The following is a 26,672-nucleotide window of genomic DNA, read 5'->3' on the forward strand; positions in this document are numbered from 1 at the left end:
GAGAGATCTGAGTTGTGAACAGGGACAGATCTGAGAGCAGCAGGGGGACAGACAGTATTTAATTATCATCCTTCCCCGTTTCCAGATTCAATTTTGGGAGGCACATTCCATGTCAGGTGGCGCCACATCAGAGTCTGGTCTGTTGCCGTGACCTTAATGAATGCATTTTAACAGTCTGCTGTTTTGCCGGATGCCCCTACATGCATTATTATTCTGTGCCCAAGTATGACCAATTAGTGGGACATGGTTTTCTACCCAGACAACATGTGCAGCAGTCTGAATTAATTGTGATGTGCCAAACGAATAACAAGGGAATCAAATATCAGTCGTGGAAATGGTCACAGCTACTTGTGGGTTGTATTCAAAATTAGTAGAAGTGCAGGAGAAAATGAAATGACTATGACTTCCCAATTACGACACACAGCTTAATAACATCCCTGTAACGTCCTGTTTTCATGAGACACACTTAAAAGCGACACCTGCGCTGCAGCATGGCGTCGAGCTTGCTGTGGTCCGCGATGATCAGGTCTTTTTCCCGCAACTCCTGCTGCAGCTGCTGGTTCAGTTGCTGCAGGTAGATACAAGCAGACGATGTAGGCGTGTTTAATTGTGCGCGTGTGCACTTGCAAATGTCAGACTCCACTCATAATGCACATTTCTCAATATTGTAGCAGCTTTGGATGAATAAAAAATAAAGAATAAATAAGTTAGCTGACCCAGCAGCTGTTTTTCCAAGATATGAATTTCGTGAATTCTTTCATCTATTTTTGAACTGGTTGATGTTGATTGGGGGATTTTATTATTTACTAATCAAGAGAGAGTCCAAGCTTTTTTTTTTTTTTTTTAAAGTAAAACTACTAGAATATTTTATGAAAATCGTTTCTGCCAGAAAAATGCCCTCCTTAGACTCAGACTTCAATTACGCTCAGTGTAAATGTCTGCTATCTGTAGTTGACCGAATTCTTCTGAAGGGATCCCTCTGTGATGATGGTAATATTATTAGGGAGAGTAAAGACCCAACATTTGCTCTGTAAATATGAACCTACTTCAGTTCCTCTTTGATGCTTGTTAACACACAAGCTGCACATCTACGTTTCAAATGCGACAATAATGGCGTCAAATCTTACTTTAATTCCACCTTTGTGCGTATCTGTGTGTGTCAGTGTGCATTTCTATCGCACCTCAGCCCGAAGCAGCTCGCGGTGCTTCTGGCCCCTCTCCTCGGCTTTGATCTGCGTCAGACATCTGAGGTTGTGGAGTTCTTCTCTGAGGCCGTTTGACTCCCTCAGCAGCTCCTGAATCACCCCGTACTGCTGCTTCTTCTGGCTCTCCTCCTCAGCCGCCGATAGCTGGTAGGGAAAACACATGTAGGGACGGCGAATCATTCAGCCGTGATATTACATGGGGAAATTGCACACCACGCCTTCTGTTTCTGGGAAAGAAGACACCAGCAGCGCCTTCGCACTTGAAAACCACACCTGTTTCTCAAAGCTGACTTTGAGAGCGTCCACCTCTTTCTGAAGCTCCATCCTTCGCTGAGTACCGGCCTCCCTTTGGGGAACAGCATCTAACTGAAAATTTAGACAAAAAAGGACTTGAAGTCAAATTCTTTTATCTGCTCAAATTAAACGCTGCAAAATTAATACTATGTATCTGAGGGTCCCTGAGGTCTCTCAGAGAGCTGTTAGATGTAGCCACGCTGCCTTGTGTTCGGTGTTATGAGCTGTATATTTAAGGATTGCAAGTCCTTAGAGGGAGAATAAAAACTATCAGCGTGGGTTTCAAAAAAAAAAAAAAAAAGAAAATTACATACCACTTCAGCTAAATACATAAAGCACTAAATAATCATTATTAGCCCTCCTGCTGTGTAAACTTAAGGACGCGATACTTTAAAAATATTAAACCCATCAATCACATCCGATCTGAATTAAATGCGATGCATTTCTGCGGTAAACCCATTGGCGCTTTTAACTAGCGGTCACAGTCAAAATGTATGATGAGTAATTATTCACGTGAGCGTTGTTACTGATTAAAACACCGGATAAATCATTTTGTACTCTGTTTTCACTGTTTCCTAAAAGTCTGAACTCCCTGGTGCGTCACAGTGATTTCCTTTCATACCGACGTGCGCCGGCGAGATGTGCTGATGCATTTCCGATGCGCCTCTTCCCTTTTCTCTTTATGAAAAAAACAAACTGTGCACACCAGTAAAATGACAGGAAGCTCAAAAATCATTAAAAAAAAAAGCCTTTCTGGTGAAATATGTTTCCGCACCTTCGTCAAAGCCTGGAAAAATTTTCCACACCAACCGTGGAAACCGCTACAATAACATAATGTTCCGACATTAATGGTCCACTTTATTTATCGTGAGGTTTTATGTTAAAGTCCCAGTAGAACAAGACGATGGTCGGCGATGGGCGAGAATAAAATATTCTGTTGATGAACCTGGTACAGGCCAGTACGAAGGTTTGTAGCTCTTCCTAGATTCATGGCTAGCTCTTTATGATAGCGCCTTTTTGAATAGCAAGCATAGACAACTGCGTTGTAGACAAGGTAGTTGATTGTTGGATGTAGTTTTGGGGGCGTGTCTTGGGTTTGTATCTGGGATGTATAACAGAATATTTTTTGACTGTAACAAAAGTTGCTAATGCCCAAAAAATGCACATTCCACACGTGAACACGTGACTTGGAGCAGATGTTTCTTCTGCCAAAGTGAAATTTCACAGGTGACCTGCGCCTGTAGCTCGTTGTAGATGGATCGCGTGTGATCTAGCTGCTCCGTGGCCGCGGTCAACGCGTGCTCCATCCTCTTGAGCGCTTGCATCTGCCTGAGGACGGACAGACGGATAGAGAGACACCTTTTAAATATTTATGATCCTCATCATTGTCATAATGCTGTGCCTCCTACACTCCTCAGCTGAAACCCACTCTCTCGCATTTGGATAACAATACATGTAGTGTACGCTGTGCGTGGATTACTGTCAGATATGAAGGTTTTCAGCTGTGTTTGGAACGGGGCTTTGCTTTGAATTTTTTCGTCTGTTGTTCGACGTAGTCCAAAAAGCACACATCTAAAATGTCTTTTACAAGTCAGTGAAGCTTTGTGTACACGCTGAAGCTGCCAAAACTGTAAAATATCCCACTGAAATGAAGACAGTATGCTCTATAATTTTATGGGATGCTTAACAATAGGTGCTAAAGTGTGTCTAATGGTACATGATGGTGCACCATTAGGGACCAGTTTTTGACCTGTTCTAGTGCTACAGAGGTGTTTTTCTATGGGCAGGCCCCACATTTCTCCCTCTACTTGACTTCAGGAAACATCACTCACAATCCCTCTCAATACTTCACTAAAGTAGTGCTAATGTGATAAGCAGAGAAAACAGTGGGGATGACACTTGAAGCCATGGTTATTGGCAATGCTAGAAGTGTTTTCAAGGGGTAGTCATTGTTATAGGGAAAAGACTAAAGGTAAACATCCCTTTGTTTGTTTACGAGCACACTCCACTGGGTACCTCTACGTTTTTTTGTTGTTTTTTATTTTTAGTTGTGTGTGGATTTCCTTTACATGTGGCAGGGAAGCTCTGCTGGACATCATTCTGCACCTGTTTTTCTCTCTGAGCTGCACAGATTGGCTCTCATACAGGTGCTTTCTCTCACACATGGCGCTCTGCAGCTTCATTTCCAAGATGCCTCTGGTGATGAGAAACATAGACACATGTATAACACGGATCCCTTCCAACTCCGCTTTTAACACCTCACATTCGGGTCAGTTTTTATCATTTCTTTGTTTGTTTCTGCACCTTAAGGTAACCATTTGATTAGTATCAAAATTGTATTTTGATATTTTATCTATACATGTATCTACTGTTTATAACTATAACTAAAAATGTGACTTTTCATTAATCAAATTGGCGTATCCCTGCTATCAGTTGACTTGATTAGCGGCTATGTTTAATTTGCATTAGTTGAGAATTTTAACTATATGGGGAGTGTTTCAACTGATACAGGAAAAAAAAAGGCTAGCCACCCATGCTAGTAATATTTGGTAATAATATCACCTGTAAGCTAGTCCTAGTTAATTATCCTTCCATATCCTGTTTTTACATGAAAATATGGGTAGACAGTAGCAAATAATAGCAAAACAACACTTGGAATACTTTATCCACACTTTAAACAGTTTCAACTCTAAATAATTCATGCATTCCTTTTGGGTGTGTATTTACCACTGCTTACATTTACCTATTTCTTCTTAAACAAGCAGTTCACTGGTTGGAAGATGCAATATCTTTCCCGCAAATGCCTTCAACATTTTTTTTTTTCCTTTTGGACTTTGAAGAAGAACTTTGTACCTGTTACCAGCGAATTCAGCCTCCTCTTCCCTGCTGATCTCTTGCTCTTTCACCAGCTGTCTGTACTCTCTTTGACTGGCCTCTACTCGGGCCCTCATACCCTCCAGCTCTTGCATCACCTCCTCCTTCTTCACCCTGAGGGACTGGTTATGGACATTCACCTCCTTCGCCTGCTGCTCCATTTCTGAAATCTCTATATTTAGCGCGTCTATCTTCTTCACGGTAGCTCTGACGGGAAAAAAAAACAAAAACGTGCAAATAACAAATGCAAATGCGAGGCCCAGATAGCGGTAGCCTCCAATTCTCCACACTGGCCCTTGCTTCTGAGATAGCAGCATGTGCATCCATGTTTTACATACAACCCCGGCTCCTCACAGCTTTGTGAATGTGATATTACAAGTCATAGCTCGCATGGCTCACGGAGACGGTTCCGCTGCATTACATGCCAGCCAAATATTAATCTGAAATGAGCATAAAGGGAACCGCAGTGATCCCCGAAATATCCAGCTGCACTGGAATTCAGGAATGGATGACGCACATGGTCGCCATTTCTTATTGAATCAGAAGGATTTCATGTTCTTGAGAAGGATCTGAGTGGTGCTACAAATAGGAGCCCACGTTTCGGTGTCTTATATAGATAAAAATGTTCTACTTTACATGGCAAGCACGAGACTGGTGGCTGGTGATTTGTGGTGGGATAAGTGAAGAAGAATAAATTCATAGCAGGAAATCAAGAATAATGGGATTGCTTATGTTTTACTGAGGTTTACAATGAATGAACATATTTTTCTAATGGGGATAGATTAGGGAGCGTCTACACAAATCAGAGTAGGACTTTTCAAAAGCCCTTCCGTCTTATCCCTGGTATTTTTAACATTAACTTTCTTGGCCTTCCCCCGTACAGATTATGAATGGATTAAATGTACTTACTCTCTCTTGGAGCGTTTTCTTTCAGCCTCCTTTAAAATCTGGTCAGGTATGCTGATGAGCTGGGCTTTCTCAGCCTTTGTTGCGCCCGTGCACAGACATCCATGCACAAATGAAGAGAAAGCAGATGATTTGTTATTTTATTGATCGCGCGCTGTGAGCTACACCCACTCACTCACACACACACAGACCTCTTTGTGCTCTATGATCTCCTTCTTGTCTTCCAGCTCCTTCTGTTCTTTCACTATCTGCGTTTGATGGGTTTCCAGGTCTTCTATCAGACCTCTGCGAACGCACAAAAAAAAACAAATAAGAAGGATCTTAGGAAACGCGATTTAGACAAATAAAGAATGCGCAATGAAGACATCCCCTGACGGGTAATACCTGGCTTCTAACTGTCTCTGGGCGACCTCTTTCCTCAGATCCTCATATTTCTCCTGAAGGGCCTTTTTGCTGCCCTCCAGCTCCTGGAGAACATTAGATTTTAATTTAGTTTTTCCTTCATAGAGCCTAAATATGTTTTTTAGCTTCAACTGCTTTTTGGCGCTTTGCAAGTTTTAGAAGTTATTAAGACTTCAACCGGCTGTATTGGGTGTGTGTGGAAGCAATAAATTAATATGGAACACAAACTTTTGCAGCACACTTTGACACGTTCATCTGCTACAAACGTGCTACAGATTCAGATTATTATCTTTTGGAGAGAGCGTTATTTATAAGCCTCAGAGGTAAAATCAATTTGAAGCGTTGTAACTCCAAAGATACGTTTGATATTGAGGGTTGTTGTCGCAGTTGTGTGAGAATGCAAGAAACTTTGACTGCCTTTGAGTGTTTCATTAGAGTTTTAACAAGTTGCAGGTTCTGTATGGCATACTGCTTCAATAACAATGGGGAAGAGATTTTTGAAAAGGCAGTTTCTTCTCTTATTCACACAAGAACATGCGTCTTCTGTTAGATGAATATTTAATGAAGTCTATATATGAGCTGGTTATCATTTAGCTTCAGAATATATCAGGAACTGTCCCATGACCGATACAGAGAGTGGATTATACATTAGAACTTATGAGCCTCTTTGATTCGTGGGCATGAGTGGACTTGCAGCCTGAGGCGTGAAAGCTGAGTTCTCCCGCATTTGTGATGATCTGGCATTGCACTACGCAATTAAAACAGCAGTCGTCCAAACCACATCCAAAAGCCATTAATGTGAGAAGTCGAAATCTTTGAACTCGGAGGCAACAGAATTTAGAAAATGTCTCATGAGCGGAGAATTGTGAACGGCGATCCTGCACGACCCTCGGTTTATTCTTGTCCTTCTGGTTTTCTTCAAAAAGCGTTTGACTTTCAGTGCTAATGATTCAAGAGCTGCTGCAGATTTCAGTGCCAGTCCAAGCGCTGGAAATGCTATCCTACATTTCGATAGACTTCTGATAGACTAAATAATAACTCGATACAATATTCATGTGGCCTGCAGCGTTGTAGAGTGCTGTAGACATCAGAACATCAAGTGGATACCAAGACTGATAATACTAAGATAATAAATCTTCCTATTTTTATTTTCCATTTGTTGGTTTAAATAAAAGATGTGAAGAATCACATAAACTGTATGTGAATTGAAATCTTGCGCCATTGCAAGGACTAAAAACGGTTCATCTCGATTACCGTCCTTTTGAGTGAACGGCAAATTGGAAAAAACGTTCTAGCTTCGCGTTTCTTTAAGCGGCAGCGGGAAGCCTTCATATGGAGGGATTAAGCCGGGACGGAGGCTTAAAGCAAAACTCAAATTCATCCTCTTTCGCGACCACTGCCGCAGTTGTAATCCGTGCCTCTGAAACGGGACCCGGGCGGTGCAGCGATCAACTTACGGCAGGTTTCGTCTGGATTTCACTCTCTTTCTCCAGATACCGCTTCTCTTCCCAGAGACTGCGTAGAGGTGAGGTGAGGTGAGTGGAGAGAAAGAACAACCCGATTAAAGCAGTAGAGGGTGGGGTTGAAAAAAAAAAAAGTGAATGTGTTATTACGAAAAAGAAATGTGTCACTTCCTGATTCAGCCGAAAGAGGAATGCACTGACCTGAGCCTGCATTTACATTTTTAAAATTTGACAAATGTGCAATTTCCAGTCAAACGGAAGATGCGGAGCCTCTAAATTATTGAAACAGATGTTAAAAGTTGCTGGTAACAGAAAAATAGAACTATACCAGCACACAATTAGTGTATAAATGCACTAGTATACATCTCACACAAGTACATTTCATAATTTGTTCATCTCCTTGCGGCAGATGCTTTTCCGAGCAGCCGGTTAAGATTTCTCTAAAATATTTTCAAGTCGGCTTTGTCATTATGAAAAACCTTACAATAGCAGCCAGCGTTAAAGCCAGACGTTTCACATTTCATAAATCTTCCTGCCATGTTGATATATTGGACGTTAAATGATGCACAGAGAAAAATGCACAGATGCCGCAATATGTGAGATGTTGAATTCCCCATGTATAGCCGTTTGGCTGAAGATAAAGGACGCGCTGATTTCAAGAGGCATATTTGCGTGGTGAGCATCTGCTTGTCATATGCAGACGTAGAGCCGCGCGGACAATGGAGAAAGGGAGATGAATAGAAGAGGAAGATGGGGAAGGAGAGAGAAAGAGGGTATCTTGGGCTGGAGGGGATAAAAGGGTGCATCAGAGTTCACTCGCAAAAGCCGTCACAAATAAAATGCACACTCAGTGTCCAACACCGTCTGTTACTGCATCTTCTGAGGACGCTCTGCAAGTATTTCTTATTTAATATTTCAATTACTGCTGGGTCCACAACTCTCCGCTCCAGCGTGTGTGTGCGCTATGCACTAAAAATACACCGAGTCCTACAGATTATATCTTTGCCTTACAGTGTTGACTTTATGTGCAGGGGGTGTTTTTTTTGTTTTTTTCATATATTGCAGAGGCAATCCAGAGTCAAATGCAAAACAGGGAAGATAACGGCAATGATTGAGTAAATAAGGTTTATTGGAAAACTACGGCCGTGATTTTTGAGGAGATCTGGCTAAATAATGTAAACAGAATACCAGCCAAGTGGGATGATGAGGTGAGATATTTTATCCATCTGAAATGATTTCTTCAGATTTGCCCAATTTACACGTCCTCGCAGTCACTTATGTTCACTCAGAAGCTGCGATTCGCACTTTAAACTAATACCCCCGCTTGTAGTGGTGTTTTCATACCTTTCATAGATTTGTACTTATGAATTTCATCCTCTGTTCCGATCCCCATCATATGTTTACGTCTGGGTTTACTCAAGACCTGCGGTGGTGCTACACTTTTGGCCCGCGTTCAAAATTTTGTATCATGTAACGGGAGTAAAGAGGCGACATTACATAACTTTCAAGAGCCATATGTCAAAATGTTTGGGAACCATCAGTGTATGTTATTACGTTGCCTAGCAACGCTCCAGTTACCTCCCTTTGACACTTGACGAAGTAGAGTTTGTATACGGAGATGGGGAGATACCGTGGGATTTTCAGTTTTTGTGGGTGTGTTGGACCTTTTTGGACAAGTGGAGTTGAATGAGCTGGGAGAGAGGAAAAGAGAAACCTGGGGCATAGGAGAGGAAAATTGGTTGTGTTGAGTAAAGAGGGTCATGGGAGTGAAAGGAAATGATGAGAGAATCAGAAACAGCTACAGGACTGATGTTTAAAAAAAAAAAGGTAGCCAGAATACAAAAAAATAAACAATATACATCCACAGAAAGCAGAGAAAGTAAGATAAAAATCCTTCCTAAAAGTTTTATTCCAACAAGGTGCAGGGCGAGCACACAGTGTTTGTACAATTCGTGTGTGTTTGTGTCTTTCACTCTTTCACCTTCACCTCCCTTTAAAGTCAATAAAAAGATGCTGCCTCATGTAGCTCGACTCGCCTCAGTGTTTGATCCCCAGTTACTTTACTGAGTGACTGTGTGTGTGTGTGTGTGTGTGTGTGTGTGTGTGTGTATAGCAGACTTGTGTGTAGGTCCATGCACGCATCAGTTCTCTGACCTTACACAACATCTCTCTTCACCACTCCAGTTTCACTTCTGTTTTGTCCTCACTCTCTACACTCCCTTGGGTTCCTCTCAGTAGAGTTTATGTAAGTGTGTGTGTATGTGTGTGTGTGTGTGTCCATGAGACGTAACGACAGTCAAGTTTGTGAGAGATTTATAAGAGGTCAATGAAATCTCAGTCTTATTTGATTCAATACCAGATGGAAAATGAAATATGCAACATCAACAATATCAGTAACAGTGTGTGCTTGTATACACAGCTCACCACTTCAGTTGGTGTTGTGTGTTGTACTGTCTCTCCTCGGCAGCTTGCAGTTCATTGTATGCCTGGAGGAGCTGTTGCCTCAGTTCATTGACCTCACTTTCAGGCTCCTCGGAGGTGGTCCGTTCCTCTGTACTCTCCACCTTGGCCTGAAGCCTCTCCAGCTCAACACGACACCTCTTAGCCTCTCCCAGGAGCTGAATCTCAGAATCCTGGGCACTGTTGGGTGAAACGTGCATAATGAAATTCGATTTAAAATCAAGTACCATCATTAGCCTTCTTCATCCCTAAGTGCATAAACAAGTTTGATGACACGTATGAAGTACTGATTCTTTTACATAAGAACATGTCTACTAGTCGTTTCCTTGTTGTATTACATGACTAACGCCAACACTACAAGAGGCATCCATAGAAGCATTAGTTTAAGGGAAAATGATTGGAATCAAAACTGTAGCTTAGCTAGGTAGCTAGGTAGCCCATAGGGATTTCATAGATGGGTGTTTTTTATACTGCATGCGCAAATTATGAGTTTTGAACCCTCTAGGTCAATAAAAAATAAACCTAATTTAAGTTTCAAAATGTCTGTTCAGAAGTTACTTCCAGCAGAGGTAATCCTAGGTTCTAGGTGGCCCAAGGCAAAGACTATCCTCCGATCCAAACTAACAAAATCTGTCTGACTATTGTGACTTTGAGGTTTCATACCATACACCGATCAGACACAACATCACAACCACCTTCCTAATATTGTGTAGGTCTTCATGCTCTTCATGTTTTTTGAGTTGTTCCTAAACTGCTTTTGTGTGTGTGCTTGTGTCAGGCTGCATCCTGCTGGAGATTCCTGCCAACGTCAAGGAGTGTCATTGCTAATGGGTGGGAGTGTCTGGTCTGGCCTAGGTGGGTGGTTCATGTCTAAGTAACATCCATACAAATACCAGGTCCAAATGTTTCTCAGCAGAACACTGAATTGTTACAAGCTGGTCAAGGGTACTAACTTCTCCTGTCAGTGGTTTGAAAGTTGTGTCTGATCGATGTATATTGTCAAAGGCAGATGAGAGTAGCACGACTTGACACTTCTACACAGTGCCACAACTGTTAACCGATCCATACGATAAAATATGAACTTGTTTCATCAAGAAGTAAAGGGAACCAAACCTCCTCAACGTATCGTGGAGTAGCTTGTAGCTGGCTCTCAGTTTGCCTACTTTGTTCTGGTCGATCTTTCCCAATGACAGCAACTGGAGAACAAAAAACAACAAGACTATTGTCAAACAAAAGAAGGTGTAAGACAATCCAAACTCAAATTCAAGTTTCATTATTTCAGAACCTCAGTTCTGACCAAAACTGACTGGACAGAAGCTAAAACACTATTAGAATCACATTGTGTGGAGATACTGTTATCTTGTTGCGGTTTGTTTCTTGAGTAAATATTCAATAAGGCAAAATTGCTATGAGATACACTTCTGTCCAGTAGGCAGGTGTGTGTAATATTACAGCAGCAAAATTAAGTTCCTGAAGTTGAAAACTAAATCCCAACAGGCTCAAATTTCATAATAAGTCAGAACTTTAACAATAAAAAACTGTTTCTGCTGTAATACACAGACTTCAGTTACCACTGTAAGAAAAACTTGTTCCATATCTGTCAACAAAGACTCTTGATGCCTGTGAAATGCATTCACCCCAGTGTGGGCCAAACAAGTCTTTCTTATTACACCAGCTATCACAAAATCACGGCACATTATCAAGATTGGTAGAAAAAAAAAAAAAAAAAAAACACCCGACTATCTGCGATCTCAAAAGGAGACCATTTACTGAAAATGGCCCATATGAGGATAAGCACCAAGTCCAAGATTAAAAGTACCATTATGGCTGAATGATTGAAAAACAGGCAGCAGATGGAAAAAAAATAAATAAATCAAAACACAGCAGGGAAAGAGTTGTGAGATTTCTCTCCTTGCCTAGGGAGTTCTCTGTGCATGTAACAGTGATCGAAACAGAGGACAGGTGTTGTTCTCCTCTTATCTTCAGCGCCAGGTTGGTAGAGTGGGGAGTAATGAGGGATAGCCTGGCCTGTATCAAAGGGCTGCAGAACTGACGATATCTCAGGTCGAACTGTGTGTAGCAAGTAATCTAGCTGCAGCGAACACACAGGCACACATAAACACAAACACACACATGCGGACTGATATCTCGCCCCGACTTCAAACATTAGGGACGATTATGTTTTTAGATTCATCCCATTATATTGTTTATCTGACTGCGGCAAAGCACGTTCCAAGGGCTGAAAGGACAGAGATATGAACGTTGGGAATGATGTAGATTAGAGCGCTCGTTAATATGATTTTGTTTTTTTGAGTTTAGTCACCCAAGGTCACATCAGTACAAAGAGGGAAATAAGTCACCAATATTTACACCTCTTGAAATGTTAGGAAGTGGGTCACCTGATCTTTAAAGCCAACCGTAGTCATTTATGGAAATGTATAGCCTGCAATTCTAATCAGAGGTTGAGTCGGGAATACACCATTTGTATCTCATTAATAGGAGCGTGTCAGTGGACACTGAGAAAGAGAAAAACAACTTTGCACGCAACTGAATAATCCCACAACCAATCAGGACTAATTAATGGATTAGTACAGTTTTCAACTAATGCCTTAAATCACTTTCAAATGTTCATTTTTTTTGTCTTTTGTTCATTGTGTTATTTTGCTGTCAATCTGTTTCACAATAGATGCAATAGCAAAAAATTGCCCTAGTCTTCTGTGCATCACCGTACACGTCAGCCCAAATGATTTGATTGGCCCGTAAGATCTTTACCGGGCATAAAGAACTATGAACGGAGCTCCAGATCAAAACACCCCAAATAAAATTTTGCAGGAGGGAGAACTTTGCTCTGATTGACAGGCTAGGAAATATATTTATTTAGACCCCATTTACTGATAACATGTTTTTTGACTGATAAGATTGCTACTGAATGTGCTCGTCTACAAGTTAGTTCCGGGTAAATATACTCAAGATACATCAAGGATGGATTATAAACATGTGACCACACCAGACACATTGTGTGTACACACACAACTATGTGCGTGGAAATAGAGCTCGGTGGCACTGGTGCCTCAGAGCAAGAATGTCCTGGGTTTAAAGCCCAGACGGGGAGGGTTGATTCTCAGGGCCTCGTTTTGTTTGCATGTTGTTGCTGTCTTGTTGCACGTCCTCCCTGTGTTTGCATGGGTTTCCTCCGGGCACTACGATTTCTTCCCACTCCAAAAACAGAGCACCAGGTCCCGTTGGCAGTGGCTCAGGACCATGCCACCATCCGACCATGTAATTTCATTGTACAGTAACATGTGTAATGACAAATAAAGCACTTTGCTTTTACTTCGTGTAATCATGCAGAACTGTTCCAAACCATCAGGGTAGCAGCTATTAGCTGATAAGTAGTTCTCAACTATTTACATTTCCTATTACAATCATGGATTCGATGAAGTAAGACCAAAGGTCTGCTTTCAGTCTGGGCTGAACACAGTTTACAAGTCAATCTGGCAAATCAGGGTCAGGGTTAAATATCACAACAGAGTCACTTTATAAAGCAAATAGTGAAGGTGTTGGCTGTAATGCTGACACATTAAACTGGCAAACAGGAGGATGGACACAATCTGACCTCAATCTGATCTGAATATGGAACTTGGATACGCATATTAATACCAAGTGTAAATGCAGTCAGGTTATAACCATATTGGGATATAGTCTGGACATGAGATGCACTTCAATGCCAAGTGTAAATGTGGCCTAGCAATGTGAAATTCTCAGTGAACTGAAACAAAAATAATGGTTGAACTGCGTCTGGGTTAGTTGTGTGTTTTCAGCAACACAGATGACATCAGAGATGGATCCTTGCAATACACCCGGCATTTATCTTTGAGAGGCAGCCTGAAGCGGTTTCAGGCAGTCGCTCTAATTCTGACGCCGAGACTTATCTTCAGGAGTAGAGGGCATTGGAGGCTTTTATGGGGCAATTTCATGAGACTCACATGTGGCCAACCCATCTGAAGTCAGATACAATCATTGAAAGGTATTGAAGTGGGCACATGGTGTGGGCACATCCATCTTTTAAACCAGTGACACATCCAACTATGTACATCTGTACTGCAGAAGAGCACTAAGACCTTCCTGGAATATCGAGTGCGCAGTGCAGCGGCTATGTGGAGTGTTTAACAACGAAAATCTCTTTAATACTTCTAGCCTCAGGGAGGAAAATAATCACAATTGTCACGAGGCACAACCCTGCATTCCACTGCGTGATGACAGAACCACCGTCTCTTTCTCTACCTTCATATCCTCGTATCGACTGTCTGAATTGGAGGCTAGCCTACGGCCAGGCTGAATCACTTAGTTACCAGAAGTTTGTGCTGTTGTATTTTCCTCTCTGGTGTTCTTCCACCGGGACTGTGAGCCACTTTTGTTGCTGACATCAATTACTAAAACAGTGTCAGTTCTCTAGAAATATGACATATGCATGAGACATTGATTGCCCCAGAAGAAGAAAAAAAGGAAAAAGAATCCAGCTTCAAGTCATGTGCTTATGAATCACATAATAAACTGCAACAACAGTTTTGTCCCACAAACAAATAATCAGTGCCAAGTTAATGGCCATTATAAGTAGGGTAACACGGAGCCTGAGAAAGTCACTGGGTGAAGAGATCTGGAGAAAGTTAGGATTTATTTTAATAGCCTTCATTGCTTAATGATTTCTATAAGATGCTCCATGAGATTTCCTAATGTATGATTAATGAATATGAGTGCAATATCAATTATGGCCTTCCTAAAAACCACTGAAAATGACCACGAAACCACATCATCATTAAATGCACACACAAGAGCATTGTTCATTTTGCTTATTAATAAAAGGCTTCATCTGTTTGCGTTGTTAAACGCTCTGCATCCATTACTGGTGACATAACAGCAGTTAAAGCTTAAATCATCTCATCAGCGGCTGGAGTCTTAGAGTGGTATTGGCGAGAGCATAGTTTGGTTAGGTTCACATTAGCACGCCTCTTCTGTGTGGCGAGTCTTTAAGGAAGGCACTTATTGCTTAATGGCCAATGTTTTTCTTCTACGATCCTCCTATAGGGGAGGCAAGTTCAAGTTTAGTGCGAGAACATAAAGTTCTCGGCCATTTTTCTGGAATGTCAGATGAGGCCCTATCTAACAGGCTGGCTCGAGCTGGACACATTTTTTTAAACTTTGTTTATTAGAAACAGTTTTCGGTGTGAAAGTGTTCTATTCCCCATTCATGAAAACACTATTAAGGTATTCCTTGTGAGTCATCATAACCAAAGAGCAGTTTTATGTAATGATATTCACACTGATGGAAAGTGAGTCAAGCACAGCCAAAAGATAAAGAAAAAAAGCATCTGTTCCGTGTTTTCTTAGTTACATGTTGCAGGTGTAACCAGCTGCTCTAAGTTAAAAACACTTTTGAATTATCCCACACTAGAGAGAAACTTTGCTCACATAACAGTTCACCGCAGTACTGTGTCAGGAAAGTCCCAGACTAACACGTTTTACCATGGATATTTAACAACAGAACACTAACCAAAAAAAAAGGGTTACGTAAGATTGTTTCAAATAATCACTGCCATGATGTTCTTCACATGAAACACTACAAGTAAAAACGACATACTTTGTGGTTTTGAAATGGTGTGTGGGAAGAGGGTCCTGCAGCTTATCCAACAATCCAACGAGCACTTGAGCCACAACATGGATTTAAACAATGCAGGATTTCTATGAAGCCAATGATTTAAAAAAAAAAAGAAAAAAAGTGAGATATCAAGGGTACCACAGAATGAGCAGTATTTGTGTTGGCTTACAAAAAAAGTGCTTATGTGGTCGAGACGCAGACCATGTATGAATAATGAAGCACTGGTTAGACTTCTGAACATCTCAGTTGTGGTGACGGTGTAGGTTTATTCCGAGTTGAGAGTGCAGGTGTATTAAAACCATATTAGAGAAGTTTCTATCCAAGCTTAATTTGTAAGAATCTGCAGGTTGCTTGTATCCACACTAACTGAAACAAACCTTTTCTATTACTACAGCTGCCTAATCAGCGGATTTAACAGTTTGGGGAAATGACACAGGGGTTTCAGTGAGGCTTTTGGATTTGAACCATCAACCGAGGCATTTGGCTTTTGTGAACATCTACAACCCCAAAACAACACATGAAAAAAAGTCACTATGAGGTGAGTTCACTGGATAGTTCTTGCGTGAGTCATTTTGTTCTTCTGGGAAATCAGTCGAATTCAGAGTAAGGCAGGATGGTAACACGCACCGACTGCAAGCAGAGAACTCTCTTTTCTGCCCCTACGTCCCTCTCTGTCTCTTTCCGCCTCCCCACCACCACTCCCACATTCTGCATCTCCGTAGTTTTTCACAATGCTGTTAATAGGGTGTTTTGCATTACGCAATAGTGCCGCCCCTCCCATCCTCTCAAACTCAGCACCCTCCCTCTCCTCCATCCCTCGCTCTGTCTCTCCCTCCCTCACTTGTCCTGATATTAATGACACAGCTTTCCGAGGCAGCAGCAGTTCCCCTGCACCCTCTCTCTCTCCTGCAGGCTGCACTCTCACTCACACACACACACACACTCTTAAAACCAATAAGATACTGGACGCGCACTCACATGCTCTTACACTTGCAGACAACCTGCAGGCACACACAGTACTAAACGTATTCACACTTCAAGTTCACAGCCGAGGCAGTTGCAGACAACTCTTGCTTCGGGTTCACTTATTTCACCTTTACAAAACCTCACTGAAAAATGAGGACGATTGTGTTTTGTGCCAGTCTCCTGCTTGCAGCCACCTTGGTGCCGCGAACCAGCCTTGCAGCAGAGCTCCCTGTTAACTCTCACCAGAGATGGGACAGTAGAGGACCCTACAATTTTGGATCTGAATCTGGAGCCCCCACCTCCTGCTCCGTGAAACTTAGACCCTCGGGGCAGTGCGGGAGCTCCGGGGCTGGGGCAGAGGAGGACTGCCCCTACCAGATTACCCTGCCGCCCCTCACCATCCAGCTGCCCAAGCAGTTCAGGATGCTGGAGAAGACGATGAAGGAGCTGCAGAGCCTGAAGGAGGTGGTGAACAAGCTGAGAAGCGGGTGCCAGGAGTGCCTTGGGGCGCGGGGCAACGGCGCTTCAGGACATCGGCAAGCAGATCAGGGAGAAACTCAGATTCAAAGAGATGCTGGGGACGAAGTGAGACAGGACCTGACAGCTCAGGAGGTACAAGCTGGGTTCATCCAGGAGGAGAGGGGAGATGGGATGGTCACTGGAGCTACACATCGACAAGGTTCCATTTTTGGGAGAATTACACCGAGCCCGAGCAATATGCAGGAGATGCAGGTAAGACAAAAAGTTCACTACCACTAAAAAAGACACTATTTGCTTGGAAAATGTAAGATTTTATCATCTGAATTATTTTTTTAATAAAGTGAAAGGACCAAACTTGGTCATTATTCAGATATAATAACATATCTGAATTTTGAATATATTCAAAATTCCCAATTTTCCATGAGTGATACGAGTTAAAATGTCTTTTTGAACATTTTAATGCTGCACTCAACCTCAGACAATCTCCACATACACATATATTTGCTATGTACAAAGTGCAATAGTGGCACTGCACCATTCTCTGTATTTCCATCAAAACCTGGCTAGTTGTCAGTAAGCCCAACTCCTTATCATCCTCGTAAAAATGTTGGGGCTTATGATCTAAACACAGTTTCATAAAATGTGCTTTATAAACATCAGGTACATTAACTCCTGAAATTTGACTGAGCTGGAATGTAAACTGGTCTTTTAACAGATGATGAAGACCTGTTCAGAACCTACCTGGCATCAATCCACCAGGGAAAATTCCTGGTACTGTAAACAGGGTGGGGAATTAGCGTTAGACACCAGCCCAATGGCGGTAATTTTTTGCTGTCTGGTAAGCTCTAAGCTCTTGACTCCTGCAGCCACTGTGGCAGACAGCCAACCATCGCGCAGCCCTCGTTTCTATTCTGAAACTCTAATTGTCTGGTTAAACAACGAAGGAGGCTGGTGACATCAGTAATCTACCTGCTTTGTATTCGGTGCCATAAATAATTTCGCTCACACCCACGCTGGCCTTTCCTCAGGTGAAGCTGAATAGGATGTCAGCCAGTCTGCGGAACGCCAGGAGCCAGATCTCGGCTCTGCAGGGTCGTCTGGAGGGGCTCAACCTGCTCAACATGGACAATGTTCAGGACATGGTGGATAGACGGGTGGAGAACATCACTGGAGCGGTCGACAAGCTCAGCTCCAGCTGCACCACCCAATGCCAAGCACAGAACTCCCCTCAATGTAAGCCTGCTTTTACTAAAATTAGTTTGGTAGCATTCTTTACATTATTGTTTTGAACCGTCTAATCCTTTTGTCCCATTATTTTGTTCTGTTCTTAGCTTGACCTTTGTGAGCCCGGCTATCTGGGCTTTCTATTACGTTATATTCTATTCTGTTATAGTGTTGCTATTTCATAAATGTCTCCTCTTTTCTCTTCCTCTCATGTATCATTTGCAATAACCCCGAACATGATGTAGAGTCCACTTCTCTATTCTGTCCTAATCCCATAAATTCACCTCAGATATTGTCGTGGTAATGAAACTTGAGCACCAAATAAGTCCGGCAGTTTTGGTTGCAGCGAGGAGGATTTTCTGGCATAGGACCTATCCAATCATCCTTAAGTGGACACTGCAAATTGTAATCACTTCCAAAACAAAGTCTGGGTGGTCACCTTCACCCAGTGAGGCTTTCCTTTCTGGGAAATTAAATCTTCCAGTTTACCAATGAAATCCTAAGAGGCACTCAGTGGTTTGTTGTGACATACTTTCTCCATTAAAAATATTAACAGTATTTACATATTTAGGCAAGACCCATAAAACTGAAAGGGATTTTTTCCATCACCTTTAGCACCTAGTAAAGGTTCCCATGTCCACTCCATTAAAGCAGCTGGTTCAGTGTAGCCATGGCAATGAATACCTTTAAGCTGAGGTCATACTGCACAGGAGTGAGGCAATATGACAACTAGGGTCAAAGTGGGAGTTCATATTATCTGTTACATAACTAATTCAAGTGCTGAGGCCATGCACCCTCCATATTTAGAGACTTAAAAACGGGAGAGAGGAAGAGACAGATACTTGGCACTTATACAACATAGGGGAACGCTTTAAAAGACAAGCTTAAATGGTTAAATCTCATCTTACCGTCAGTGAAAACCCTTTATCATTAGGGATTGCAAACTAGCTAGGCATAACAGACATCCACTGATGTAAAAGCTTATATGGATGAGAGCACAGCAGAAATGCGGGCCACTTTTTAGTCAGAAAGTGAATAATATCCTGATACTGCATGAGTGAATGTGACATGATATTGAGGCTTTTATGTGGAAAACAGATGTGAGCTTATTTCTAAGTAGATTAGCCGGGACAGTGGTGTGAAGGGAATCCCATCACGCTCTTTTGTGCATTTGCTTCCCTCCTAAACGTGCCTTCCCCCTTCAAACTCTCATGTCATCTTTCCCATGTGTGTTGGAGGATCCATACTCGTCTCTGATTTTTCTCCACTCTCTTCAAACTTTTACTGTTTTACGCTCTTCAAATTCTCTTTGCCAGTGCCTCACCCCCTACTCCTTTTTTTTTTTTTTTCCCCTCCCCGGAGGTCACGCTCTTGAGTACTCATTGCTGCATAAAATGACTTGCTCTCATTATCTGCTGCCAATAACACAGGCAATGATGTAGACGTTTTTTTTTCTGACATTACAGTGCTCACGCATGGCAGACGGGGTCAGAAACACTAGGGTTTGTACAGCAATTGGTTACATTAAGGTCACGAAGGAGCAAATTATTCTGCAACCTTCAGTTAGAAAAATTGGTCCAATATAGTTTGAAGTCAATCCAAACAAGAAACGGCTGTTGGTACCAGGGAAACATATTGTAAGACTTATTTAAATATATTTAAACAATGGAGGTTTCACTAAAAATTAGACAAAAGGGACACTAAAATATATTTTAGAAAAGCGCTCTCCTCGTCTAACTCTCCCAATATAGCCCCATGTTAACGCAAGGATCGTTCTTCATCTCTAGAAACACAATACCAGATACCAAATAATATGTCCCTCTGATAACTCTTAATAGTCCTCCTGAAAATGACTTCCACTGACAAGTGTTTTCAGTTTTTTTATCACAATGTCAAAAGTGCTTAGAGAAGCAATTTGTGATTAAATGGGACCAATTTAATCACAAATTGCTTGATTGCCGAATTAACTATCCAGCTGACAAATTGTGGCTTTGTCATTAAGTCATTTTTCAAATGGAGAATTGTACGAACAGAATTGATATTGTTCTCATCCAAGCAAAGACGAGCAAGCAGATCTGCACATATTTGAAAGCCATAGCATTTCTAGAAGATAATTGTTCAGAAATTGCTGGATGTGTCGGACCCACACTGGTATAACTCGGTAAACATGTGTTTCAAGATGCCTTTAAAGGGCACTTAACATATCTGTAAAACACATGTTACAACCATCTTTCCTCCTTTTTTAGAAACTAGAGTGAAGATTAAAAAAAATACCAGTTGATGAGGACCACGTGGCGCTCACCTTCAGTATCCAAACATTTTAGCTATTGTAGAACTGCAATTTCAAGTAGGACTAATTGCACGTTTGTCAAGTTGCTTTTATCACTCAAAGTGCCCCAAGCATTTATTTCCACCTCCTTTGCCAATTCCGATTCTTGCTGCCAGGACCAATCTTCACTTTCACTACTGCAAGAAACATATCGGGGCCTAGAGGGAAATAGACAGCAATACATGTTACTGCTCAGTGACATTAACTCAATTACAAAAGAAGAGAATGGATGCCCAGTCCTCTGTCAGGAACTGTCTGTCTACAAATGGGGTGACACACAACTTCCTAAGGAAAGGGTGTTTTCTTCTCGATGAGTTTCTTTCCACCAAAACAGAAATGCAGCATTCAATTTCAGCCAGTCCACTGAGAAAGATTATGCTATCACTTTCGATACACATTTCCTTCTTTGTCACAAGGCATGCTTCCTTAATAACAACCGCCTTCCTCTTATGGGAGTCATTTGTGGGCTCTGGAGTCACACAGCAAAGCTGTCCTAAGCTGTCCAAAAGTCATTACTGCAAGCATGTCAATCAATCTGTAATGGGCCTCATGCAAAGCAATATGTTTGTCATAGATTAGACACAAATAACAATTTGAGGTGGACCTCCACAGCACATTCAGCACTTCTGGTGACTTTGTTAGTGTTTGGGACAGGCCTTGATGTGGACTAAATTTACTTTTGTCCACATCAAGACCTTCAGTGTCATTGTTACAATGATAATCGTTTGGTTCAGATTGGGTAGCTGTCAAGGTTACAGCATCACAGCTTTGACTACTGGCGGACAACTTTGACATTTCTCCTCTTTGAAAGTCTCATTGCTGAAATATTTTCCTAGCAGAAATGTAGGATTTTCTTTGTAAAAAGTGTGCTAGTGTTGGCCAATTAGTTTCAGTACAAGACACTGTGCTGACCATTACAGGAAAGACTCAATGTGTTGCTAAATGCAGTAAAACCCCCAGTTGAGAGACATGTTCCGAATGTTCCTATATTATTCGTATCATCATATCCCACATGACTTAATTAGAAAATTTCGGAAAAGTTTCCATCATGATTTTATATGCATTGAAACACTTTTAGCTCCTCCCTCGGTGGATTTGTGGTTCTGAAATTGCCACGCCATTTCTCAACTCTGAAACTAGTTTTAAAACAGCCACTAAAGGGCTTTGTGTTTTTAATGTAAGCATGCGGTTTTGGGCCACATTTTTTGTGAGGACATACTCAGACTGATTGGACAGTAATTTGAATCAACAGTCAGACCGCCAATCATCCAACTGTCTTTTAGGCATCAGTAAGTGGCTGATATTAAAAGGTATTTAAGTCGGGCACGTTGCCAGAAGTACTGAGATTGAAATGGCTCTTGTCTGTCTCGGTATCCAGGCTGCCCGATCAAACGAATAGGGAGGGAGACGAGAAGTAGAGAACCGGCCATCATACACTCAAAGTGAGCTGGACGCTGAAAGAATTCGCAGGTGAATATTTTGGTTGCCAAACGCCAACAGAGCTGTTAACGTGACAAGGATACATTTTAACCTTGCACTTAATTCCCACAAGGAATGACTTGGCGTCTGCAACCATTTCGCACCTGTAGTATTCTATGTAGTGTGGCAGGAAAATTAGGTATGTGGTTACAGAGTCAAAACAAACTGTGGAAACTCTACAAAGCCACATGTATGGCGCTTTCATTTTGTGCTGTGTTCAAGTAACAAGTCTGTATATTGATAGTCGGGGAAACCACAATGCCACTTCAGATACTATTCAGTCTAGGCATCTCCTCCCCACACCTGACGTCTGGCTCTCTGTACTCAGTATGAGTCCGCACTACACAACCTCTATTATACAGCATCCCACTAAACAGATTTAACAGTATGTCAAAACTAAAAGGACAATGGTGTGCATCAAATAAACTCAAAAGGAGTCCGCATGCTGCCTGCCCAGTGTCAGGATGATTTAGAACCAAGGTGCCGAATGTGCAGGGAGGGGGTACGCCTCTCTAATCCAGTTTTACACTTTCCCACGTTTTGACAAGTCTGTTCCTTTCAGTTCCCAAATGCTAACTGACAGGAGCCTTTGGACCTCGGTTTTGGGTTGAGTCTGTAGCCTGCAGTGCGACACAGGGGACAGGACCACGAGGTAGAGGAGTAAGTGAGCAGGTGTAAAATGAAATAGGGGAGTAGATCTCAGAGAGCAGTGAAGGTGTAGGAAATGGGGTGTAGCACACTGGCAGCTCACTGACTTTTATGCACCAACAGTGGCCCTTTATCCATTTATTCTCACTATTTCAGGAGTAGGGAGAATGAAATAAAAATGTGCTGGAATAATTACAAGGCATTCAGGAAGATGAGGTTTTAATTTATTTTGGACGGCACACGTGACGTACGGGTTCACATAAGGAATTGCTTTGTGTCATTGAGAAAAATCTGATTGTAATTTAACACGTTTTGTGTTTGACTATATTCCCCCGGAAATTAAAGCAGGAGTCCAGATTTTCATGCTTAAAACTGGGATTCCTGACTAACTTTTCCTTCATTCAGTCCTCCTCAGCTTGAGGGTCTGTTTTTATAACAGTCTCTTTGTTGGGCAGAAAAAAAAAAAGAAAGTGGCAGACCAAAGTGAAAAGATCCCTGAATATCATCCAGTCGCATCCCTTTAAAACCGCTCTCTCTTCTCTCTTTCTCGCTACCACTCAACAGTCATCTTAGCCCCTCGAGACTGCTCAGAGTACAATGTGCTGGAGGTGAAGAAGAACGGTGTGTATCGTGTGACCCCTGATTCCCGCAATGGGACTTTTGAGGTTTTCTGTGAAATGGAGTCCTTTGGAGGTGGCTGGACCGTGATACAGCAGCGAGTGAATGGCTCTGTCAGCTTCAATCGCACCTGGGCAGAGTACAAGAAGGGCTTCGGAAACCTCAGGTATTTTTTTTTTCCTTTAATCTTAAACATTTTATAGAGTTGGTTGAATGATATGTGGATTTACAAGTCATTTTCAACTAGCAGAAAAAGCTAAACCTACACTTCCTGTAATAACAAACTTATCAAAAAAGTACAAATATTTGGAAACCTAACAATGCAATTCCAATTAAGATTACATTTTAGTTCACAACTGAAATTTTTTAAACAATAGGATGGCTCCACTCTTTTTTGTTATCATATCACATCAAGGTAAAACATAGTACGAGGAGCCATCTTTAGTACTGGTTGGACACAGTGCTGACAGTACACAGGTCTTTTGAAACAAACACAAGTTGTAAGGGGGTGCAGTGTTGTGTTTTTCAACCCTGATTGTTGGTTACAAGGTATTGGCCTGTTATAAAGGAAACACAAGATTACTGGTGCGCTGCACCCTGGCAACCGATCCCCTCTTTTATTGTTCCAACAACATAACATTAAGCCCTGTTCGAAAGAAAGCCACAGCTAGTGACTGGACTTTTATCAAGCTGGAATGTACCATCTTCTCAGACAGCCAGGGGTGACATTGACTGATACAAAGTCTTTAAAGAAAAAACTATATGAAGCATTACGATCAATTCAAGATTTTGTCATTATTATCAAGAACAAACGTTTATCCATAAGAATCACTGAACTCTCATGAGTGGATCAACTTTATCCGAATGCCCTTCATTAGAATACCACCTGCCCTCCCGCCACGTGGGAAAGCTCAATCACTCAGTTTCAAGGGCTGACAATGCACACCTGTTCTCACTATTACTGATTGTTCACCACCTGTTCTCACTATCACTGATTGATTAGCACCTAAAAAAAAAAATACATTTCCTCCACCATCTCATATTCTTTTGTTATCTTTTATGGGAAATCACCATGGTAACTTATCAGTAACCATGCCAGCAGATCTAGCATTACCTCCCACTGAAAGGATTATGTCTTCCCTCCATCCATTTTTCGCTGTCACACCACTTTCCCCTTGCATCAGCTTCCTTGTTCTGCCGTGTGGGTACAACTAAATAAAACTGTCTCCACTATTTATCCAAAAATACAACTATATGAGCACGTTTATATCATATTTGTTTTTTTTTTTTTAACCCTGGTTCTGTGTTTTGTTCTACAGAGGCGAGTTCTGGCTGGGCAACGACCATATCCATTTGCTGACAAAAGCTAAGGACATGATTCTGCGTATCGAGCTGGAGGACTTTGAGGGTGTCCGTGAATATGCAAAGTACGACCAGTTCTACGTGTCCAATGAGTATCTGCGCTACCGGTTGTCTATCAGTGGATACAGGTAAACCACTAGTTACTTTGTGCGAAAGTATATTCAAATAAAACTGCCAATGCAAGACAAATCTGATACATCGATGTCTCATTGTAGTGGGACTGCTGGGAATGCCATCAGCTTCAACAAGCACTTCAACCACGATCAGAAGTTCTTCTCCACACCCGACCGCGACAACGACCTGTACCCGTCCGGAAACTGCGCCGCCTACTACAGCTCCGGCTGGTGGTTCGACGCCTGCATGTCCGCCAACCTCAACGGGAAGTACTACCACAAGAGGTACAAGGGAGTCCGGAACGGGATCTTCTGGGGAACGTGGCACAACATGTCGACGGAGTACTACCCCACCAACTACAGGCAGGCCTTCAAAACCGTCAAGATGATGATACGACCCAAGAACTATGCTCCTTAAGAGGACAGGTAAATATCCAGGAGGATAGTCAGGCGACCGCGACACAGAAAATGGAAGAAAAATTACGTGAATACACATAGTCATGCACACATTAACGTACGTGTACACAACAAGACCATAGACAGTTTGAATGCAACGAAAATAAAATCTGTTGTGTGCTATTTCTTTTTCTCCTCCGTAGTGAGTGTGGTCTTCAGAATGGTGGATCGCTATGACGATAATAAAGGACAATGGGTTATGAACAAAGATGGACTAATAAAAAAAAACACACACACACACACAACATAAAGGCTAGGCTCCTTGCTCCTACAGGAGCCATAACATTATATGGAGGGTTACAATGAGAGATTTTTCTGACATTCTATGCTTCCTGTCCTGCTGCCTCCCGCTATAATCCCAGCTGACACACAGAACAGCACATACTAGCAGTAAAAACTAATGAGCTATCACTTTCTCTGCTGCAAATGATTTCATAATTAACAGCGGCCACTGGAGTGAGAGCTGATGATACAGTTCTGAAATTCAGCGCGAGAGACTTCATGCCGTGCTCCAACTGCAGGCGGTTATATATCATTCTTTAGGAAGCTGCGCACAAGTAAAAGCTTCTGTGCCATTTGTTTAATTGCACTCGGACAATTTCCTAATATATCATTATCCCTTACGATATAAAACATGCCAGTATAAATATGCAGCCTCAGATAAATTTTCCCCGAGTGCATTCTGCATTATTGATGCTTTAGCAAATTCCCTCTGACAGCAGCCACGGAGCTAGACGCTGCTGTAAGAGGAAAACTGCTCTAATTGATTTCCCCAAATTATCTCTCCGTGCACTGAACTACTGCACACGCCATACACCAGTTTTCATCTGTAAAATTCTCCAGCACTTGTACAATACTGCTATCTAATGTTAGAAAAGTGTATTGCACCATTTAATCCATTTTATATACACTGTGAACAGGAAGGTTCCGAGAGGATATGTTTTCAGCTTAAGGACGTGTACAGTATTTATTTTACTTTGTGAGGTGTGATAGCTTTTATATAATACGTAGGTCATGCAGTACAAAGTCGAGTGATTGTTGATATTTGAGCAATGATAAAGAATGTGCTTAATTGTGACCACTCATAGCAAATACCCATGTGTTTGGAGTTCTGTATGTGTACCATGTTGATCTTTTCTATCATTCATATTCAACTGTCTGCCAAAAAAAAAATATGCACTTTTTATATTAAAATAACAAATAAAGTTCAAACTACATGGCTGTGTAAATTGCAGTGTTTGGCGTTTCATACCGGTGCCTGCTCATGTCTAAAAGTATCTTTTTTACTGGAACCACTTTCAGCAAACATATACAGAAATGGATACAAGTTTAGCATGAGTATCCGTGGATGCTTGTGAAAATGGAGGCTGAAGTACCGCATGCCTATAATAAATAGGTTAATGAGGCATTATCTTCACAGAAGATAAAGGCGTTAACTGCGGGACTGTGACTTTAATGTCTGTTCAGTGTCTGTGATGATTAAATTAATTTAAAAAAAGTATTGTGCTCATCCACACGATGATATCAAGTTATCAAGTTTACTTTTTTAAACATGAAAAATATTTGATTAGACATTTTTCTATTTATTTATTTTTTAAATTTTCCCTCACAAATTTAAATTTCCTTAAATCCACATAAACATGAATCCAACATATTTTAGTAAAGGGATAAATGGAGGAAGAACACGTTATCTTTCAGTCAGCACCGTTTCACGCAGAGTGCTGCACTAGCTGAGAC

General features: G+C 41.7%; 2 protein-coding genes across 4 annotated transcripts in view; one reads left to right on the forward strand and one right to left on the reverse strand.

Annotated features, from left to right (window-relative positions):
- The window catches only part of ccdc146 (coiled-coil domain containing 146), a 52,135-nt gene that overhangs the window by 18,947 nt on the left and 6,516 nt on the right, over positions 1 to 26,672 (reverse strand). For both annotated transcript variants that reach the window (XM_047575393.1, XM_047575391.1), the window contains 12 exons: positions 10,718 to 10,800; positions 9,569 to 9,784; positions 7,139 to 7,196; positions 5,664 to 5,746; positions 5,471 to 5,564; positions 5,283 to 5,356; positions 4,353 to 4,580; positions 3,606 to 3,695; positions 2,732 to 2,828; positions 1,479 to 1,571; positions 1,182 to 1,349; positions 480 to 568 (listed from right to left, as the gene is read on the reverse strand). In XM_047575393.1, the coding sequence (XP_047431349.1) occupies positions 480 to 568; positions 1,182 to 1,349; positions 1,479 to 1,571; positions 2,732 to 2,828; positions 3,606 to 3,695; positions 4,353 to 4,580; positions 5,283 to 5,356; positions 5,471 to 5,564; positions 5,664 to 5,746; positions 7,139 to 7,196; positions 9,569 to 9,784; positions 10,718 to 10,800 (1,373 nt within the window). The remainder of the gene's footprint in view (positions 1 to 479; positions 569 to 1,181; positions 1,350 to 1,478; positions 1,572 to 2,731; positions 2,829 to 3,605; positions 3,696 to 4,352; positions 4,581 to 5,282; positions 5,357 to 5,470; positions 5,565 to 5,663; positions 5,747 to 7,138; positions 7,197 to 9,568; positions 9,785 to 10,717; positions 10,801 to 26,672) is intronic.
- On the forward strand, positions 16,124 to 26,152 carry fgl2a (fibrinogen-like 2a). Of its 2 annotated transcripts, XM_047575395.1 has the most exons (6): positions 16,124 to 16,958; positions 17,735 to 17,939; positions 22,951 to 23,170; positions 24,324 to 24,494; positions 24,582 to 24,905; positions 25,079 to 26,152. In XM_047575395.1, the coding sequence occupies exons 1-5, from the start codon at positions 16,377 to 16,379 to the stop codon at positions 24,895 to 24,897; spliced, it is 1,494 nt and encodes a 497-aa protein (XP_047431351.1). In that variant the 5' UTR covers positions 16,124 to 16,376; the 3' UTR covers positions 24,898 to 24,905; positions 25,079 to 26,152. The 2 variants fall into 2 exon arrangements, with proteins under 2 accessions (XP_047431351.1, XP_047431350.1); XM_047575394.1 differs by having other exon boundaries at positions 24,582 to 26,152.

The sequence above is a fragment of the Mugil cephalus genome, chromosome 22 (assembly GCF_022458985.1).
Source record: "Mugil cephalus isolate CIBA_MC_2020 chromosome 22, CIBA_Mcephalus_1.1, whole genome shotgun sequence".
Taxonomy (NCBI): domain Eukaryota; kingdom Metazoa; phylum Chordata; class Actinopteri; order Mugiliformes; family Mugilidae; genus Mugil; species Mugil cephalus.